Raw genomic sequence first — 16,383 nt, forward strand, 5'->3', positions numbered from 1 at the left:
CTCTGACTGTGAGTGACCTGTGCATGTATAATGACACAAGCATTTATATTAATTGCTTCAATACAATCAAGGTAAATGTCAGTAAAAAGACAACAGAAACATAAACTGGTTAAAAGGTTCTTTATGGTCCTCTTCAATTTTCCCACTTAAAAGAGTATCTGTCAGTTAGTGCCAGTGTCAGTCTCAACATATTGGTACATCTGTCAGAGTTATCCACCTTTATCTTAAGTTTCCTTGCATATACCCTGTTCGTTGTGAAGAGGTGCTCCCTGGTGGACACAAGTGTACACAGCAAAAATAAACACAACACAGCAGTTTTTACACATGGTTTTATTTTGTATACAGAAATGCACCATGCATTAATGAAACATATTATGGACATTCCTTTGTTTGTCTAAACAATGCAAAAATAAAGTCACTATAATGTCACTGTATCAAAACTGAAGCACACTCTTTTACTAGACACAAATATAACTATTAAAGTACCTTAGACACTGAGTTGCATTTATGAATGGACTCCAGTAATGATGGGCTTACAATTTAATTGGTTCTCTGGAAACCTTAAGTTCTACTGCTTTAAATATGCTGTATCCATTTGGGCCATCACAAGCAAACTAAAACAATATTAGCTTACATACATTTCGCCGACGTATCCCCTCTCAAAGTATACCTTAGCTTTTGTGCTACCTCGTTTTCAAACTATTACGCTAGGAATGCAGTTGTATATCTCGCATTCAACTCCTCCAAACCCACCTCGTGTGACAGGTGTGGATGACATGTTGCAGCTAGCAGTGTTAGATGGTGTTAAGCTCAGCAGCAACAGGCCTCTTCTGTGGTCACGTGATTTGTGGCCTTGGTGACGAGTGCCTCCTGACGAATGTTGCTGAGCGTGCTGCACGCTGACGTTGTCCCGACAAACGCCGTTACATTTGTAGTTCAGAATAAAAAAAGAAGTCCGAACAGGAATTAAACGCGTGTTTAACTGTTAGCATCCAAAGAAACCCGGGTGCGTTTTGTAAACGAATTAGATATGACTATTCTTTCGGTGTTAGGAACTTATATGTTCGCTTGTAAGAAGTGATTCCGGTTCAGTGGGAAGGTTTGAACGGTTCTCTGGAAAGTGACCATTGTTGTAATCAGGTCGAGGCTGTTATCAATTCCACTTGCTGACTCTCTTAGTTTTTTACGGGTTTACAGCTTAAAAACAGGGCAAGCTTTTTAGAGTGTCATGAAAGAAATGTCAAGGTAAGTCATGCATGTGGCATATTTTCCACTTATGAACATTTTTGTTCGCGTTTAAGAGAGTCCTAAAGAATAGGCTAAAGGCTAATGTTAGCCAACTGTCACAACAACCAAACAAGGCCTGCAGCCACCGTTTGTTGGGTACCTCGCTTGGTTGTTCTTGGGTAACTATTGTGCAAATGTGTCCAGTAAAATGAACAGATTGCACGTAAAAAAAAAGCAACACCTTTATAGGTATGACCGGATAGCGAGTCATTAGTTAAACAAACTCTTCCGTAGCAGCCAGCTAACGTTTGCTAAATTAGCTAATATGTTAGCGCTTCCAGCCTGTTTGTAGCATCTCGGCTAATGTGTACCCGCCGCCACTGAGGTTGAATCGCAGCACATTTTAAACACGTTTCTGCAATTTTGGTAAATTCGCGCTTCAGATTTGGATTTGTTCTCAATTATGGAGTTAATAATGTGCTTGTTGTTTTAAAAGTGTAAATTAAACATCTTGCTCTTAGCTTGTAGCTAAGTGTTTACACATGGGTTCGTGGTAATTGGGCAGGAGGAACAGAAACTACCAAGCAGTGACTTACACTTTTGCCTCTGTTAAATGTCTTGACCTTAACATGGCACCAACTCGTCATTTCACATCTTGTTCATTATTTAAAACTGGGTTTTTAGAAGTCATGACATGAAACAATGAGCGTAGTAGCGTTAGGTGTTGTTGTGTATTAGCTGTCATTTCATGTTTTGTACCATGTTCCCTCTCAGCACCATGCCTGGTGGGCAGCAGCCTCAGAAACACTATGGCATCACCTCTGCCATTAGCCTTGCCCCTCCACGAGAAATAGACCACCAGTACACCAAGAAACTCTGTGACGCAATGAAACCTTTTGGGGTATTTGAAGATGAAGAGGAATTGAACCATAGGTGAGGGTTTATATTTAATATGATATGTGGACATGTTGACTGTATGCCTGTGCATCAAATCAGCATATATTGAAAATGACATGTAAGGATTTTGTATTGAACTGGATTTTGTTTTAAATGTGTTCTCGTAATTGTGTTAGCTAAATATATGCCTTGCTGCCTTAGTTCACATTTCACACACAACAACTGAATTTGTAATTCTGTGATGGATTATAAAAGTTGTGTCTCCTTTCAGGCTTGCAGTTCTTGGGAAGTTGAATAACTTTGTTAAAGAATGGATTGCAGAGATCAGTGAATTAAAGGTACGTGCTGTTTTTCTGTAATATGTTTTCTAAGTGGGGAACTATCAAATCAGAGGCTCTAAAGCAATTGAACATTTTCTGTTGTTAAACCACAAAGTGGGGAAAGTCATATTGACATCAGTGTTTATGCTTCTCCCCTCCAAAGAATCTTCCACCATCAGCTATTAGCTGTGTTGGGGGGAAGATATTTACATTTGGCTCGTACCGTCTTGGAGTGCACACAAAAGGTATGTGTAGTTATTATTTTGATATTATATTCATTCGTTTTATGCAGTGACATTAATCAAATCACTTTATTATGCGAGGACATTGTATGACAACATAAAACTTTAATGGCAACACCATGTACTTAATGACTGTACATCACATAGAGCAAAGAGAGACAGAGGTAGCAGGACATTACTGCCACGCAGCACTCGACCCTGTCTAAGGCAGGCATGTATCATTGTTTTCGAAAAGCTCAGTTCACCCTGACCACACTAAAACATGAGGCTGGCATTGTCATATCCATCTACTGTTGAAAGTGTTTTTGAAAAGACTAGTTTTGGGGTGTGAAAGCTGGGCAAACACTGGCTTACTATGGTCTGAAGGGATTAGTGTGAATATTGTCCTGTTACCTCCCTGCTTTAAACAACAAACACAAAATGTGAGATATAAAAGTAAAAACGTACCACATACATGTATAAACCTACATTGTTGTGTCTTTTTGTTGTTGTTGTTTTGGCACATTTTACTGTGTTACCATTAATCGTAATGAGTAAGCTCTATTGTTACTAATTGCATTCTGCATAATTCAGTTGTGGAAGTTGCCTAACTGTGTTCTATTAAAGTGGCTGAACATATTTATATCACAGTTGTGAGACTGAACTACAGGCGAGATTAAACAAAAGAGAAGCTGCTAAGATTCCAGTACATAATATCTACTGAGACAACAAGTGTAGACCGGCATAATGAGCTGAACCAATTCCAGCAAGGATTTACACGTGCACCACACCTCTAAATTCTTGGCAACAGATCCAAATGGAATTGGCTTTATTAGTTTTTAGGGATATACCAAGTTTTTTTTTTTTTTTTTTTAATAATATAATATCTAATCTGACACTTTCCTAAAAGTTCACACTCTAGCTCCAACCTGAAAATAGCGTAACACAGAACTTAACACACAGTCCTGTCTGACTGTATACTGGTATTAAAGAGTTTCTTCGATCACAAATGATCTTTGGCTGAGCACAAACACTGGCTGTCAGCGGGCTTAGAAGAAGAACAACAGACAGGTTTATTTTTTAAGTTTATATTTACCATTAAATAACAGCTTACATGTCCAGCTGCCAGCAGTGTTTGTCATTTTTAACTGGTGAAACCATGGTTGGTGCCAGCAAAAAACAAGAATCTGCTGCCTTAAAGTTTTTATGCGCTGCTATTCTCTGTAAAAAGGTAGAGTTTACAGAGAGTCTACAGATTTGTTAGCATGGGAGTTTCATCAATCCATGTTTTTAGTCAATCAGAAGTTCAGAACTCAGATTGTACTTCTGCTGCAATTAGCTGATGTAATCTGTAAACGCATCTTTTTCTCTCTGTTTGAGCCCGGCATCCAGACTAAAACTGTCGTTTTCGCCCCAAAACAGCTTGTGTTTCAGTGTGTACGGGGTAAACAGAGCTATTCCAGGACAATAATCTCAGCCAGGCCTGGGAGGGAGTGAAGTTAAGACAACCTTTAGCCAGCTTTAACTTTCCCTGTCATCTTTCATTTTAAATGCCAATATAGCCAAATACACAGCAAAGCTCTCATCATTAATCTGGATTTATGTTGAATCTGTCAGATGACATCAGAATTGTAAAATTATCATGTGATCACTGCAGCACAGCAGCTTGGGAATGACTGCTGGTCAGGGCTGGATGTCAGCACTGATCTCCTGATTTGATTACCATCCACAAAGTCCAGAATTGATTCATTCTGATTCTTGATAATTCAGTTACATCAGATTAATATGACACAAGGTACCTCTCAGAATTTACATTCAACAAGTGAGCACTGTTGTCTCTAATTCACCTGAACTGTTAATGTAGACATCAACCTGATATCTGTAGACAGCTGTTAGCAGCAGGGACAGACTGAATAAATCAGAGTCTGACCATCTCGTAGATATGATCTGTAGGTTCGCTGTGCGATAACCACAGTCAGCTAACCATCCTGAGTCACAACAGTCTTGTTAACTGTGACGTGAATAAGTACACCCTATGTGGACCTGTCTCAGTTCACAGGACTTCTGTGACTCACGGCAGCTCATATAGCCAGCTGTTATCTAAGTCTGTTTGTGCACATTGTAATAACTTGATTTCTACAAAATGGACATTTTACTCATCATGCAAACATAACTAAACCACTCCCTTTAACTGCTGCCTTCACACAACATTTGCACAGATGTACATGTTTACTGAGAAAAGGCTCAAATGAAAAGGATTTTAAGAATTAATGTTGGCTCATATAAATAGAAATTGCGGTTGATTGCAGAATCTGCCTTTTATTTATTATTTATTTTAATCAGGCCCTACTGCTCATTAAAATGTGATGTTTATGGGATGCAATTAAATGATTATTTCACACTCGTTCAGTTGGCTGACAATAGAAACAGACGCTGAGCAGAGTAACAGATTGTATGTGTAGCCTTAGGAGGGGAGGAGGGATTGCAGCTAACCATTTGTCATCTCTAACATTTTCTGTAATCACGTTTCAAAAGCTGATGCAGCCGATCACACAGCACAGCTGTCGTCATTTTCCTGTATTTACGTGGATTTTGTCGACAGATACAGTTTTTTCGGACAACTAAAAAAAGGGTGAAGACAAAGACATTAAGTTGTTTTCATGTTCAGACATTTCACTGTGCACACGCTAATGTGGACGCAAATCATTTTCACTCCAAACAGCACTAACTTCTAGTCATGGAAGAACCTCTTTAATACCAAATTCAAAATTCTTTCACTTTTTCCTGCCTTTTACAGAGGTCATTAGAGGTCATCATTGTCTAGCAAAACCAGGCCTGGTGTGTTATTTTGTTTATTAAAAGTATCTAAACCCTTTTCATTTTGTAGATGGAGACTGTACAAAGCAGGGACAGGATGAACCAGGCAGATTGTTTCAGAAAAAGCTATTCAGAAGTTCACTTTAGTTGCTCTCCTTGAGCTCAAGGTCAAAAATTGTTTACGCATGACTCTTTATTGCACTCTTCTATCTTGAGTGCAGCAACTTTGTTCAGTCCACTTATCAGATTGCTAGTGAATTCACCAACCGTTAACCCACTGATCACTGCAGATTACACTGATCAAAGTAACTGTTTATTGCAGGAGCTGATATTGATGCCTTATGTGTGGCTCCACGCCACGTAGAGAGAAGTGACTTTTTCCAGTCTTTCTTTGAGAAGTTGAAACAGCACGAAGAGATCAAAGACTTGAGGGTAAGTCTGTGATGCAATTCGCAATATTTGTCATGAAAGCACAGGATGACCAGCAAACTTATCTGAGGGCTTCAGCATCTAAAATCCCACAAGTCACAAAGTTAGATGGGAACCACCATGTTTGGGAGTGAAGGAAACCCATTCTATCACTGAACCTTGAAAAGTCACGGTCTATCAAATAAAAGGTATAAGAGCAACAGACCTCTTCTATCACCGCTCATAGGTTAGAACACCATGCTCATGCAGCGCTACATGTAGCACTGGTACTGATTGCTGGATTGCATCTGTGTGGTTGAGTCACGTCACCAGAGTAATAATGCAGTGACTCTCATCAGATGAGCAATACTCAGGAGCATTGCCTGTGATGTTGCTCGATCTGCTCAAAAGCATTTTTCATTTCTCAATCTGTGTGTATATATTAGTACTAATACACATGATGAAAAAGTGTGTACATCACTTAAGGTTTTGTTTGTTGTGACACTAAATGATCTTGAAAAACATATAACCTAATTGGCTGAAATTAGTTGAAAGGTTTAGTAGTACTTTGAGGGCCATGGCTGAGAGCACTTTACAGGTGGTTAAACGATACTGAGAGTTCCCCTGTGTTTCTTGGACACTGTTAAATCATTTAGTTGTAGCCCCATACTCAAAAGTGTCACTCATATTCTGCATTATGTCAGTGTTTTCTGAATCTGAGCCCCCCTCAAATCTGATAAAGTTTCACTGCAGTTAGTTTTTAGCTGTTCTAAAAGGGTCTACAAATATTTCCACACACTATAGGTGAAGAAATCATATGCTGAAAACAAACTCTGCATTCTGCTCCTTGGTTTTCACACCTCTTGTTCAGTTGGTGTTAAAGTTCATTCCAGGATAATGTCAGTCAGCCATGTGACTTTGTCTTGTCCCAGATCTGTTTCTGATATTGTCTGTCTCTCTTTTTTTTTTCCTCAAGGCTGTTGAGGATGCTTTTGTACCCGTGATAAAATTCAAATTTGATGGAATAGAGGTAAGTTACTCAGAGATCTGTCTTGTCTGCATCATAACTTCTCAGTCACTGGAGCCTGACCTAGTGCCAGCTGGAATGTTGGCGAGTGGATCACAGGGATGTTATATAACGAAACACAGACTACTCATTAACAACATAACTGTCAGTTTGATGTGGATGCTATAGGCACAGTGTTTGTTCTACGTGGCGTAGTTAGGACTGTGATTCTAAAGATGACTTCAGCTGTTATTGTCTAATACAGTAGCTGCAGAAGGATTGTTTATATCTTGAGTTTGGTCAGACCTGAACAAAGAATTATCAGGGGGTTTTTTTCCCACTGTGTAAGTAGCTTATGACACGTTGTGGTGTCCTAGCTTGTAACAGAGATGAGCATCAGTGTAACTGCTGTTCCAAAATCTCCCTTCATCTGAAACCTGTGTGCATGTTGTAGTTGGCATTTAAAGTCTTGCACTGTGCCTCGATGAAATCTGTAATTAAAGGCATTTAAACATAATTAACAGTAATTGCAAATGGTGTGGTTTTACACTTGATGTGCACTCCTCATTATCCAACTGCACCATAATGTTTTAGACTTGTTTGTGATTCCTGCAAGAAAAGGCATTCTAAGCAGCCCTCGTCTACCTCTTAGTGTTTTCTTGTGTCTTGTATTTTAGTGCTTCAACTGTTTTTTACTTTAATAGTTTAACCTTTTGCATTTGATCCTGAGAACAACCAGATTCAGAAGATCGTGCCCCCTGCAGCTCTGAACAGGATTAACGGGTTTAGGAGATGGATATTGTGTACTCTTTTTAAATCTACTTTCCTTCCTGTTTTTCTGTCTCTGTCTGAGTAGATTGACCTGCTTTTTGCCAGACTGGCCTTACAGTCCATTCCAGACAACCTGGACCTGAGGGGAGACTCCATCCTGAGAAACTTGGACATTCGGTGTATCCGCAGCCTTAATGGTACACTTCATGGCTTCTGTTGGATGGTATAGATGCAGCAGAAGAGTCGATATTGACTTGGCTTGGTTGACTTGAGGCCTGATGCTGTTGCTGGTGCTCTTTTCCAGAGTGACATTTAATAAGAACAGGAATAGAGTAAGCTTGTAGTACATCTCCTTTGGCAGGTAGATGACTAAACCTTCGCTTCTTGCGGATTTACTCACAAACTGTTAGAGAATCATGTTTGTCTGAAAGCATTTGAGGTTTATGTTATTTTGTCTTATGATAGGCTGTCGAGTGACTGATGAAATTTTGTACCTGGTGCCAAACAAAGAAAACTTCAGGCTGACACTGCGAGCCATCAAACTGTGGGCGAAACGTAGGTGGATTCAAAACATGTTTGGAATTTCAGATTTTGGACAACGCCAATATCTTTAAGATGTTACTGACTTGTTGTTATGTGTCCTGTGACTGTAGGTCGTGGGATCTACTCCAACATGCTGGGGTTTCTGGGTGGAGTGTCGTGGGCCATGCTGGTGGCCAGGACTTGCCAGCTCTACCCTAACGCTGTAGCTGCCACATTGGTCCACAAGTTCTTCTTGGTTTTCTCTAAATGGTGAGCAGCAGGTCCTTTGCAACTATAACTTAATTTCTGTCCTGTTCCACTTGATGGCAGTATTTCACAGCTTTTTTTTTTCCAGTGCCAGTTCTTTTATTTAGATGTTCACACATTTATTTGCTACATTTGTCATTTCCTTTCTGCAGGGAGTGGCCAAATCCTGTGTTACTGAAACAGCCTGAGGACAGTAATCTGAATTTACCTGTGTGGGACCCCAGAGTGAGTATGACACCAGTGTTGTATTTCCACATTTTTATGATGTTATGTCTGTATTTATTATGCGTATTGCTATGCAGACACAGGAAATGCAGTCAGGACAGAGTAAATCTGCTGAGTTGTCGAAAGATTGTTTGGTATTTTAAAGTTAAGTCAGCAAATAAGAGCACAGGTACATTTATTGTCTCTTATTTCATCTCTCCTCGCTCCTCTGTCCTCATGTGACCACGACATTGATCGGGTCCCCCATCATGAGTTCTGTTGCTCTTAACTCTGCTCGGAGGAGGCTTCCCAGAGCAGCTTGGAGCAAGGAAGACTTCCCACGTGGACGTCTTTTATCAGACAGACGCATCCCTTCAGTAGAAATGCATTAGCAATTGAATAGCACAGCAGATCTGTTGTGTTGAAATAACATCAGACAAAACTACAGCCAAAAACCTGCGTGGACAGATAAGAAGCAGCGCTGTGTGCAGTAAATATTTGTAACAGGCACACTTCTGGACTTCTTGTGTCTTCATTTTCCCAAAAACATCTCCATGTCATTAACTCTAAATTACCTTGTAATGTGCTTATCTGATCTGTTATGTAGGACCAGATGTTAATATCCCTTAATTACACTCTTATAGAGGAAGGAGTGGGAGAGACTATGAATATTTTGTTTTTTTCTAGGCCAGTCTTTGAATATCTTTATTTTGACTTTAGCTTTGTTTTTACTGTTTTTCATAATAGTATCATAAATTCACCTGTCCCAAACAAATTTGTCTTTTGCATTAATTGAAAACATTCTAGCCTTTGAAATTTCTCTGTCATGTTTGTTGTGTCCCTTCAGCAATAAACACATTTAATTGTCTATTGTTGTTGTTTCCGTTCAGTCACAGATTGGCCAGCTATCACCGTGCATTAAGCTGAGAGTATAGATGAAGATTTAATTTTATATTTTCCCAAATGTTTAGGCTTCTTAATTATTTTGGATTACTGTGAAAAACTCATCATAACATAGATACAATTTTACAAACAAGCAGTTGATACTAAGGCTCAATGTGCACATCTAATATCTCAAGTACTGTTGGAGAACACTGAAGTTGTTGAAAGTGGCTAAAGCTAATAGCACCAACACTGGAGATCGTACACTTACTGTTTGAGTTGTATATCACATTATCAAAGTACAGACTATAAGGGAAGGTGCTAAAGAACAGTTACAGCCTACAAATGATCTAGCTGTGCAGGCTTCATCAGTAAACAGGTGATTTTTGAGAGGGAAGCACGTCGCATGTAAAACATGTTGCCTTGATTCCTCCCTCCTTGCATCACTTGAGGAAAAAATGCAAATGAGGGAAACCTAAAGATAGTAAAGTGAAGTGGGATGTAGTGTGTGTGTGGGATGTAGGGTGTGTGTGTGTGTGTGTGTGTGGGAGGGGGTGCCTTTCAGTGTGTAGGTGTGAAGTTGCCCTATTCATTCAGTTTTGTGGGTGGAGTGTGCTCCCCTGTTGGTGAAGGCTCCTCCCTGCTGTCAAACCAATCTTGGTCCCCTGTGCTGTGTTTTTAGGTGAACCCATCTGACAGATACCACTTGATGCCCATCATCACACCTGCCTATCCCCAGCAGAACTCCACGTACAACGTCTCCACATCAACACGCACCATCATGAGCGAGGAGTTCAAATATGGTAATACAGGATGCATGAGTGAAACAGCACTGTGAAACCAACATATTTCAACTTTCTGTTTGCCTAGTTAGCAATTTAAAAATATTGTCTAGTTTTTCCAAAAGCAGTGGTAACTGTGTTCCTCTTAGTAATACATGTGTCACTTTGAATGTTGAATTGTCAGACCTTACATATATTTGTCCCTGTGTGTCTGTCAGGCCTCAGCATCACAGATGAGATTCTTCAGGGAAAAGCAGAATGGTCCAAGCTCTTTGAGCCACCCAACTTTTTCCAAAAGTACAAGTAGGTGTTGAATTTGTCACACGAAGAATTGATGGGTGGAAGATTTTATTAACAAAATCATAACAAAACATGTCGAACTTCATGGTTCTGTTGTATTTTATTATTTTTTAAAAATCAGTGTCTTGTCAGGGAGTGTGGAAACAAGCGGTTTGTGTGACATTAACAGTTTTGGCACGTCACCGAGTGTATTTGTGTAGTTGAAACTAAAACCAGATGATGCCAGTTTGTTTTTTTTCCAACCAATTTATTGTTTTCACTTTTTGAAGATTGGGCAGATTTGACTCATCCTGTGATCAGTAGAGTTGGAGCGACTCATTTTGTTCATGAAAGTTGCTCCCACACACTTCAAGTACCACAGCTGAGTTTTCTGCCAGGTTCTGTTGGTGCTCATGCTCCTGTTCCACTGTTAAAGCCACATTAGTCACCTGAACACTGATATGATGGGTTATTCAATGAGTTCATGTATCATGAATGATATTGCATGTATTCTCAAATCAAGACTGAATCTTGCAGCCCAGTACAGATGTAATGAGTACTGGGCTGCATGAGCTGTAAAATAGTCCTGCAACAAATACTGATTGTACTAAAGGAGGTTTTCACTCAGTTGAATGGCCTTGAAGCTGTTGATGATGAATACACCTGGATAGGACACAGCAAATGTTGCCGTAATGCTCCCAGTCTGTTTTGTCTAGTCGTTTTACACCTTTGGCTGACTTTCTGTTTTGTGCTGCAGGCATTACATCGTTCTGACTGCCAGTGCATCCACAGAAGAAAACCACTTAGAATGGTGAGTGTCAAAGGACTGGATTTCTAGTAGGTCTATAGGGTGAAACCACCTTTCTTCTTTAATGCATTTAAATTGTATTTCAGCTGGCAAAGCACTGGACTGTTTTTGAGCTTTTTGTGTTTTTCCATGTATTATACTTTTATTGTATTTACATTAGTGGGTAACAGATCTGGCACCTAATGTAACAAAGAAACATATATAACTAAATAAATAATTCCTGAGGTCAGAAAACTGTGCAGCAATACTGTGAACATAACTTGTATCCTGGTGTTTTCCCTCAGGATCGGCCTGGTGGAGTCAAAGATCCGTGTCCTGGTAGGAAACCTGGAGAGGAATGAGTACATCAACCTGGCTCATGTCAACCCACAGTCCTTCCCCGGGTCCAAAGAGAACCGCAACGAGTGAGTGTGGTTTTATCCATGCATAAGGACAGCTCTCTGAGAAAGTTCTGGAATAGTAAAGACAAAATCTGCTAATAATTAATACAACTTATTCTAAGGTCAATCAGTGAGTTGAAAAAGAAATTGTCATTGTCATTGGCAGGGGCATGGCATTGGTTGACTGCAGCTCGTAAGTTGTGTGTATTTTGTCTTCTTGACATACTTGAACATCACAATATCTTGTATTTCTGCAACAGGAACGACTTTGTGTCCATGTGGTTCATTGGGATTATCTTCAAGAAAGTGGAGAATCCAGAGAGTGTGAACATTGACCTGACGTACGACATCCAGTCCTTCACAGACACTGGTAAGTCCTATCATAATCACTTAGTCTATTTCCAAACTCCATTTATTTTGCTCTCTCCAGTCTCTTTCCCTGTTCGCTCCAGTTATAAAAACAAAGGTCTCACCTATATACATCTCACACACACACACACACACACACACACACACACACAGGCGGTTATTAACGTCAACCTCTCAGGCAAAGACTAATTCAGCAAGTGTTCAAGTCCTAAGGAGACAAAATAGAAAAAACCTGCCATGGACAAACATTCAAAACAGTTGTCTATGAACCTGAACATGACGTGTTGTCCTCTGCAGTGTACAGACAAGCCAACAACATCAACATGCTGAAGGATGGGATGAAGATTGAAGCAACACATGTAAAAAAGAAACAGCTCCATCAGTATCTTCCTCCGGAACTGGTGCAGAAGAAGAAGAGGGTGAGATATCTTCCTGTGCATGTTGGAGTGACGTCATTTTTAGATGTGTTATGGTTATTGTCCTTACATTTTTCCTCTTTGTCAGTTGACTCTGTTTTAATTCCCCCCCCCTTTCTTCTTTTCTGCAGAGCATAGCAGAGCTGAACCGCAGCTCTAATGGCGGGAGCTCTAAGCGGATCTCTCTGGACAGCAGTCATCTGGACAGCTCCAGAGACACGGACTCTGGGACTCCCTTTAGCTCCCCAACCAACAAACCCTCCAAGCCTGCATCGGACACAGACGACAGGTGTGATATACGAACTGTCACATTTTGTGACCTGTGACTTTTTCCATTCGGTTTTTGTTTCTCCTTGCTGTATCTTATGAGTCTTCACAATGACCAGGCTCAAACCTGCGATACGATGCTGACTGAACATGTTATTGCTTCTCTGTATTTTTCAGCGTCAGCCCTCCCAAGCAGCTTTTTGTGGAGGGCTCTCCAGCACCCAGCGCGGCACCAGCCGCTAAAGACCAGGGCATGTCTATCCCTGTCATTGGCTCAAGTGAGTTTCTCAGTCACTACTACACAGGTATTATGATAAGTGTGGGAAAGTACAGTAATTTTCATTTCTAGGGCAGGTTTATTGTTTTTTTTTAGTGATTGTCATATTGTATAACTGACCATTACCATGACACCATATATATATACACACACACACACACACACACACACAATAAATAAATACAAACTGTTCTTATTTCTTCATGTCTTCTGTCTTCATTTTGAAGAACCTCCAGTTAAAGCAAAGCCTCCTTCCCCACCAGCCAGCAGCTCCATCACCACAGTGCTGAGTGGCAGTGTGAAGCCCAACGCCACCAGCAGCCCCAGAGAGGAGCCCAACGGCCTGGACGACTCCGTCAATGGAGCTCCCTCCAAGAGACCACACTCACCTACGCAAGAGGACCTGGCCAAGAGGCACAAACACACAGAGGTAAGGAGGGTGTTCTCAGCTCAGGGCAGGAGTTTACAGATTTAAACTTAAGCTCATATTTAGTGGAATTTACTGTAACTATCATGCAGAGTAGAAGTTGTGATACTGATACTGTTTTTGCTGCAGGTGGTGTCCAATGATGACTCCATATTTAAAGAGCCATATCCACCATCCTCTGACTCCTGTGCACATGGAGAAGGAGCCAATCTTGTAGGTGTTATACACTCTGTCTGCTTTTATTAACTGTATATCTAAAGTCATACCCCAAAAAAAGAACATCCATTTTCACATTTTGTCTCTTCACTATTAGACTCCTCTTTCTGGATCAAAGGCTAAGCCCATTCCAACCATTGATACCTCAAGAACACAGGTAATGTCTTCTTTGTAAACCATTTGTTCAATTTTACGTGAATGGTTTGATTTTTATTGGCATTAAGTAATTGCTCACTCTGTGTGGTGGACATTTGGTAAAGCAGGTGCGAAATTACTGTATGTCAAGTACTTCATGTCGTTCTCTCTCACCTCAGAGACTTCCCAGCATGGAGCTGCCAGATGCCTCCTCGCCTCTCCCAGCCAGCAACAGTTGTCGTGTTGTGAAAAATTCCATTAAACTGGCTCTCAACCGCCACAAGTGAGCTTCAGCTATTATTCATGCAGCATCAGGGCGACTGAAACTCTCTTTGTTGTTTAATTGTCTTTCTAAGGTGTTTACTTTATTTAGTTTACTTTTATGTTCCAATGTCATGCAGCATCACACCTCCCAAGCCCCCAGTTTTTGAGGGCACCCTCACCAGTGACGCTCCTCCTGCCAGCGAAGAGAAGGGCATGTCCATTCCTGTCATTGGCTCGAGTGAGTATCAGTGTTTTCTCCATCAGCTTATGTTACTGATGTCATCAAGGTGCTCAACACCGATTTTTCTTTCCCAGTCTTAATTTTGTCATAACTTTTTTCCCAAGACAAAAACAAGAATAAAAAAACTAACAAAAACTATTTGTTGACAGCCATTTTTTTCCCAAGAAGATGGACTAAATGTATCCACAGTCAGACTGAAAATTGACTAAAAATGACTGTTGTCCTCTGCAGAACATGTGGCATCCAAACACGTGGCGCCCCCCGTTGGCAGCTCCATCCCCACGTTAGTGAGCAGAGGAGCCGACCCGCTGAACGGAGCAGCCTCCAAGAGACCCCACTCCCCTTCTCTGGAGGAGCAGGCCAAGAGGCTCAAAGAAACAGAGAAGGCCAGAATCCACATAGCTTGAACACACAACTAATAAACTGGATTCATACACACAGGTGGGGCTTTACAATTAAGTCAAACACCAAGAAGATGACTTCACACAGGGACAGGTGCGTTCCGGTTGGTCAGTCTCACGTGAAGCAGCAGGACCGACACCTCACCTCAAATCTTCAGAGATTACAGATTTGCCAGTGGATAGGTGATTTGGTCAATGTTGTCTGCGCCCTCTGTCACACTCACAACCAGAGGGAATTTAACACAACTTTATGGAGATATTTGACATGAGAACTAAAGCAACTGTTTTTTTTTTTGTTTTTTGTTTTTTGTTTTTTTTTTTTTGTTTTTTTTTTTACTCGCCTTCTCCTTCAGTGTTTAAAAATATACACTGCAGTGACAGAAAATGAGCTGTCCTTCTTTTCATTTTCCCCTTTTTCCAGTTAACATGTTTTAAAAGCGCCCAAAACATTTATCAACGCATACTACACACACTTCTGGTGTATGCAGATTTTTTTTTTCTTTTCTCCCAAACAGAAACCTGTACAGTAAATGGTGATGTACATATTTTTTTTTTGTCTTTAAAAAAAAAAAAAAAAGCAAAAGATCACTGCTAAGTCTTTCGACAATTCTATTGTAGTTTTATCTAAAAATGGAAAAAAAAAAGTTAAAAAAATTGTCATTTCTTTTTTTCTCTACTGCTTGTCCAAAACGTGTCTCCGGCCCTGGATATTTTTTGTAAACATTGTATAGGTTTGGATACAGTTGCAGGGAGGATATGTTGAGGGTTTGCTTGGATACAACCACGACTATTTGGACCACCATGCCCCCCCCCCCAAAGAGGACTCCGGGTTAGTATTGGACTTGCAGTGTGTAGGTGATCATAGACGCTCAGTGACATCCGTGCTTCTCAGGTGACAGTAAGAGCAAGAAAGTAACCCTTACAGCAGGAAACGTCATGCATTTTCTGGAAGTGATGAAATGGGTCTGAAGCTTTTCAGTCATTGTTTAGCTTTTAGGGGTAGCACACAACATTGGAAGAACCATATCAAAGCGCTACGCTGATCCTTCTGTTCAGTAGCTTCAGTGTCACTGTGTCACGCCTATTGTTCGTCTTGGATTTAAAAAAAAAAAAAAAAAAAAAAGGTTGATGAGTTTTCTGCTTACTTTAAATGGTGTGTTTAAGCCTGAAGTCAGATGCGTGTGGTTGACACAAAAAAAAAGTGAGTGCTGGACAGTTCACAAGAAAACGGGCATGAGAAAGTGTTTTCTCTCATCTGTTTTGTGTATGTATCTGTGGTTGACAGATTGTCTGACATCTAAAATGATCCTCTACTCCATCAGGAAGGCTAAACTATGAATATGTTCAGGATACTGCTTGACCCCCCCACCCCTCAACACCACTGTTTCAACATGGTCTGTAATGAGGCTTGATCCTGATGAAGCGAAGTCCTGGTTGTTTTCGTGTTCCACGTTCATGAAAGTTTGTGGTGCTTTGTGATAAATGGTTCGAGGCTTATGAACAAGTTGTGCTGGTTTGTGTGTGTATGCATGCGTATGTGGTTGACTGTGTGTGAGCGTGCATGCATCGGTGGTTGATG

The 16,383-nt window shown here is 40.5% G+C and overlaps 1 protein-coding gene across 2 annotated transcripts; it reads left to right on the forward strand.

The window, feature by feature from the left end:
• Positions 1-930: 930 nt before the first annotated feature.
• Positions 931-16,032, forward strand: LOC121189586 (poly(A) polymerase gamma-like). 2 transcript variants are annotated; one of them, XM_041049879.1, is made up of 24 exons: positions 931-1,245; positions 2,002-2,160; positions 2,396-2,462; positions 2,608-2,689; positions 5,805-5,914; positions 6,867-6,920; positions 7,753-7,864; positions 8,133-8,222; positions 8,321-8,459; positions 8,609-8,681; positions 10,225-10,345; positions 10,543-10,627; positions 11,361-11,414; positions 11,696-11,815; positions 12,052-12,161; positions 12,458-12,579; positions 12,708-12,865; positions 13,021-13,121; positions 13,348-13,550; positions 13,677-13,760; positions 13,861-13,920; positions 14,078-14,181; positions 14,300-14,400; positions 14,635-16,032. In XM_041049879.1, exons 1-24 carry the CDS (start codon positions 1,229-1,231, stop codon positions 14,808-14,810), a joined length of 2,502 nt encoding a protein of 833 aa, XP_040905813.1. In that variant the 5' UTR covers positions 931-1,228; the 3' UTR covers positions 14,811-16,032. The 2 variants fall into 2 exon arrangements, with proteins under 2 accessions (XP_040905813.1, XP_040905814.1); XM_041049880.1 differs by having other exon boundaries at positions 13,384-13,550.
• Positions 16,033-16,383: the final 351 nt, after the last annotated feature.

This window comes from Toxotes jaculatrix, chromosome 11 (genome assembly GCF_017976425.1).
Source record: "Toxotes jaculatrix isolate fToxJac2 chromosome 11, fToxJac2.pri, whole genome shotgun sequence".
In the NCBI taxonomy this organism is placed as follows: domain Eukaryota; kingdom Metazoa; phylum Chordata; class Actinopteri; family Toxotidae; genus Toxotes; species Toxotes jaculatrix.

Coding starts and splice junctions, on each gene's coding strand:
- LOC121189586 (XM_041049879.1), top strand. Junction 8,682..10,224: donor TACCTGTGTGGGACCCCAGA/GTGAGTATGACA, acceptor CTGTGTTTTTAG/GTGAACCCATCTGACAGATA. Junction 11,816..12,051: donor TCCAAAGAGAACCGCAACGA/GTGAGTGTGGTT, acceptor TTTCTGCAACAG/GAACGACTTTGTGTCCATGT.